The 5180-nt window shown below is 40.1% G+C and overlaps 1 protein-coding gene across 1 annotated transcript; it reads right to left on the bottom strand.

Annotated features, from left to right (window-relative positions):
- Positions 1 to 827: 827 nt before the first annotated feature.
- Positions 828 to 4893, bottom strand: sparcl1 (SPARC-like 1; the record flags this gene model as incomplete). The annotated part of the gene is made up of 10 exons (XM_079219997.1): positions 828 to 856; positions 1290 to 1438; positions 1772 to 1920; positions 2180 to 2316; positions 2407 to 2527; positions 2620 to 2741; positions 3103 to 3211; positions 3516 to 4589; positions 4682 to 4747; positions 4840 to 4893. 10 exons carry the CDS (start codon positions 4891 to 4893, stop codon positions 828 to 830), a joined length of 2010 nt encoding a protein of 669 aa, XP_079076123.1.
- Positions 4894 to 5180: the final 287 nt, after the last annotated feature.

Here is a 5180-nt window from a genome sequence, read left to right as displayed (position 1 = left end):
AGTGTAATCATCATGACCATGCAGGACGCTATTTTTGGCTTTGTTACCTTACAGATGTCCATTATATAAGATGATGTGGCAAACCATAACCAGGTATTAGTGACTTGCATTCTCAAAACTAATGTTGCAGTGGTCGTATTTTCATGTCGTAGTGGCATCAGGGAAATTGACCAATGAATAAAACACGGTCATTAAAGCATAAACAGGTGTTTCCCGACTGGGATCCACAAATATGATGCAATAACTTTATTTCAGGGCTGTAAGGAAAGGCATTATTACTGAACTAAGAAATCCACTGTTATCCATAAAGCTTTTATTAGAGCTGCAATAAAACATATATGTACTGACAAACATGTACAGCATTTGCCACTAGGATAAGTAACACAGTTATTGTTTTACATTGTCCACTGTAAAATTATACTTCCCCTTGACTTAAAGAGTAATTCTGCACTAAATCACTCTAACATTTAAAAAAAACTGATATTTTAAAACCTGGTACTATATACAACAACATTTCTATTAATGAGCTGACGATTCCTCAGTTAGGAATGCATCAGGAAACAGTTTCTTGATGAAGACTGCTAAACATAACACGTTCTTAAATTCTAATACAATTATTCTAGCAGCTTAGTCTACAGATCCAAAGCATAGCCTGATACAAAAAAACAGCAATGACCACCAACACTTGCCCTCTATAGCAGGAGGTAAAAATGAGTTTCTTTCATCTGTTTGTGTCAGAGGAGGTTCATGGAGGCTTCAAGCTACACGATTGCCATGCTGCACATGTCTCAAGCTGCTTGTGTAATCGATGGATGTCTAAATGAAGCTCAGAATAGCAGGTTGGCATCCATATCATCTGTGGAGAAAAGAGATCACAGGCATCAATATGATGAAAAATAAACAGTATTTGACATATGCTTTAGAATTGTATTATAATTATAGCAGACAAATATAAACAAAGCACGTAACAAACTAGAATTTTTACTGAACATCCATTACAAAAACCTAACTGCTACGTACAATGTGTGATGTTACATTATTAATTCGATTGGATACTTAAATCATATTTAAAAATACTATGAAATAAATTAAATGATCTACATTCAGGTTTTTATTAAAATAATAAGACATATAAATATAAAATGTGTCTTAATAGTTAAATAACTTCATGTGAAGAATCATAAAAATTCATTAGAGCTATTTTTATGTCAACACAGAAGTGTCACAATTAAAGCGATCAATGCATAAAAAAATGTACCATAGTATGTTGGTGACAGTGTTGCTCTTACCATTCTTGATACCAAAACAGGAAGTCCACTCTTTAAAGGACACCTGCTTGTCCTTGTCAGCGTCGCACTCTCGAAAGAAGCGGGAGGTGCAGTGCTCCATCGGCACCAGAGGGACTCGAAGTGGGGCCAGCTCTGAGTGGGACAAGACTCTGCACGGGACGAAGGAACATCCAGTTTTGATCATTGTGAGCGTCTACATCCCATAGAGTACAGTATGTTTGCATTGATAGCTTTCATTATATAACCATGCTCAGCTCTGGCTGGCATTTGTTAAATATTTGACATTAGCCAATCCTGTCGTTTGAAACTTTACATTTTTGACATGAAAATGGTGAGATATTGACAGCATAATAAAACATATTGACTTCAGTGTACTGTAACTAGAGAAACCCAATCCTGAGCACTATGATCAATTTTGAATGTAATCTGAAGGTTGAAAAAAAAATCTAAATTCACTGTAAGCACAGAGGAATACAATGTACCTGTCAGAAGGGTGTTGGTCCAGTTGTGCAAACTGCCAGTGCACTGGGTAGATGTACATATTGTAGTTCTTCTCAAAGTCCTGCGCGAGCAGCTCAACAGAGTGATCCCCAGCATGAAGACGCCTCTCACCCTCAAAGATTTTCTTCACCTACAGAATACAGGTTGGCTGTGATTATCTAAAACATAAACTGTTACCAACATACATTTTATACAAGTGTTCCATGTCCCAACTCTGCTGCGTGACTTTCTGATTCACCAGTGGACTGATTGATTGGATAAAAGTAACACAACAAATTGCAGAGAAATCATAGTACTTTAACAGTTTTTAAGATTAATATAAAAAAATATAATTTTTCCATAAAAACCTACAATCCCAAATATTAATTTGAGCAGTGCATGTATCTTACTCTAAAATGCTGTTTAGGTGTGAGGAAGCCAGGAGACATGGAGTCGTGATCAAAGAGCTGCAGCAGCACATTTTTTAGCCAATCCCTCATTCGTAGAGGGAACTGGACCAGCTCAGTGTCCACACATAGAGGTATTACTTGGAGAGAAACAGAGACAAAGATCAGGGTAAAAAAATCCAACAGAAAACTGTTTAAACTGTATACTTTGTGCAGAGGTTAACTCTCACTTTTGCATGGACCAGTGTAGTCCAGATGAAGTCTGTGTCCTCTCTTAGTGCCCTCCAGGTTGCATTTAGTAGCAAAGAGTTCACATGATGAATTATAGGTTTTGTTGTTTGTTCCACACACCTGCAGAAATTAAATGAGCCCACAATCAAATGCAATGCAACAGCTGTTGAAATCCATTCCAGTCTATCTTTCAACAGACCAGCCATACTCACATGATCAAACTCATTCACACCAGGAGGACATTCTGACGGCTCTTGACACACACAGCTCGGCTTATTGTCTGCGTCGAGTTTACACGTCTTTCCGCGTTTGCAGGGAAAGTTGTCACATGGATCTAGAAAAAAAAAACATGCACCGCGATGACCTTTGGCCTGTGTACAATTTTAAAACCAGTTACATCCAGAATCATTTTCAAGACTGGTTTGGTCTTATTTTGCAGTGTGATGACTGGAAATCCATGAGCTATAACCACAACACACCATCGCCTACATTCCTCTGCCATCTGAGTTTGTACAGCGATCAAATTCAACTTGATCTCCATTATACAAACCGTAAGCTGTGTTTTGGTAGTGACCGTGAAGCAGAGTGACACTAGTCATGCGGAACTTTTAGCTAAAAGGCCCAGTCAGCAGATTCCCGTGTGAGACTGTTGGGATAGTGCATTAGTCAGTTTGGTGAGTGTTGAATTAACCAACCAGCAGGGGCATCTGGGTGATGTACGCCTCCACCAAGAGAGGGCCTGGAGCCAGGGTAGAGATCCACTGTGGCTCTTATCTGCACTGGATTAATTCCTACTAAAGGACCCTGGAAAAGAAACATGAAAATGCAATTTCTTGAGATATTTCTTCAGATATGAAAATGACAACTGCAGCCAAATATTGCGTTGAGGAGCGGTGAGAGTGAACAGTTGAGGGCCCGTAAAACAGAAATTATAGCTGAAGGGCGCTGAAAGGCTCTATAAGGGAGGTAAGGGGAACTTCAGAGTCGAATGATAACTCTGTCACTATGAGTGAAAACCCCTTTTCAAGTCAAGTGATCCATTATAACAAAACAAAATATTGATCATAACCACTTAAAAGAAAGTGAATGTACATTGTGTCTGCATTACCCATTTTCCTGCCCTTCTCCTTTTTGCCTTTTGGACTGTGTTGTCAATACTGCTGCCCTCAGACGCCTGAGGAACCTGTTGGCTCTGTTCTGGTACAGAGTCAGTTTCCTCAGTCTGTGGAGAGTGCTTCCTTGCCCTCTTGTTCTTCTTTTGCTTCCTTGTGTTTCCCTTGGTGTGACTTCCGCTGTCATTCTTACTTTTCTCCTCCTCCTGTCCAGTAGGTCCGGAACCTAATTCAAAGCCTGGACTGCTCTTTGGTTCTTGGGGGTTCACATTTGCTTCTGTTTTTTTCTCGTCAACATCTTTGGATTTGTCCTGTGCATCTTTGTCCTTGTCCTGATCAGACACTTCCTCACTGTCCACTGCCTCAATGTTTTGGGTGTCTTGTTCATAGTCATCTGCAATGGTGGCCAGTCCTTTCTCCATCTCTTTAACATCTTTTTGGGGGTTTGTTTTAGCAGATACAATCTGTAGAGGTTGTAAGATGCCACTATCAGCAGCATAGTCAAGATCAACGGGGATCTCTGCCTCTGTGTTTCCATCTGTTACCTCCAGCAATGAACCTTGCTCCTCTCTGTCTGCTATTTTTACAACAGACTTTTCCTCCTTTTCCTTGAGTGACATATTTTCCACCTCATCTTCATCCTTCTGCAGTATTTCAGTATCCTCTACACTCTCATCCTTTACTTCTTCTTCCTCATTTGTCACCTCTATTTCTAATTTGTCCTCCAACTCCCTCTCCTTCACCTCAGCTTCGTCGTCCTCCACGGCCTCATCAGGTTCTACCTTGCCTTTGTCGGTCTCCACTTCTTCCTCTTCCTCTAGCACTCTTTCTTCTGCTTCCTGCTCTTCTTCTGCTTCTTTCTTCAAGATGTCTATCAACTCCTCTTCACTCAGCAGGACTGCCGTGCTTTTGTCGCTCCCTTCAGTCTCCTCAAACTCTCCCTCCTCCTTGTTAGTGTTAGCATTGTCTTGGGAGCTCAGTTCTTCATCTTCCTGCTCCTGGCTGATGGCCTCAAACGTGACTAGAGTGGGTAAGATCTGTGGCTCGTTGGCCTCCTCTGTGATAATGTCCTTATTCAGGAGAAAAGAAAGTATACCTATTTTACAAGATGAATTCATCGTCAAGTACATTTTATAGAAGTCATTTTAGAGTCCTGCTCTACCTTTTCTTTGGCTTTATGGGAAGTCTTATGCAATCCATGATGTTTTCCATGAGGTTTACTCTTTACCTAGACGTAAATGATAATTCATAAGGCATTAAACAAATGTCACATCATGTCTTCGGTCAAAGTTTAGTGTTGAATAAAAAAGCTTTACTCACAGACAGGGCAAATGTTGCTGCCAGTAAGCAAAGGAATACTAAGCAGGCCCTCATACCTGAAACATGGGGAAAATGTGAAAGACATTTGAATTACACATTTAAATTATTGTGAATCACAGCACAGCTGGAATTTGGATAAACGGATTTAACAAAACACACTATAAACAGTCATTGCAGTATAAAATGACTTCTCACAATACAGACATGAACTTGGCAAATCGTTCAAAGTTGAAACCAATGAGTGCATCCGTGTGCTGCCAACACTTTCATGACAAGCAGAGCTGCAGGATTGGCCTTCATTGTTGTCATGGTGACAGGCCTCTCTCAAAAGTCACATTCAG

Source organism: Taurulus bubalis (assembly GCF_910589615.1).
Source record: "Taurulus bubalis genome assembly, chromosome: 6".
Lineage (NCBI taxonomy): Eukaryota > Metazoa > Chordata > Actinopteri > Perciformes > Cottidae > Taurulus > Taurulus bubalis.
This window is presented reverse-complemented; position numbering and strand designations above follow the sequence as displayed.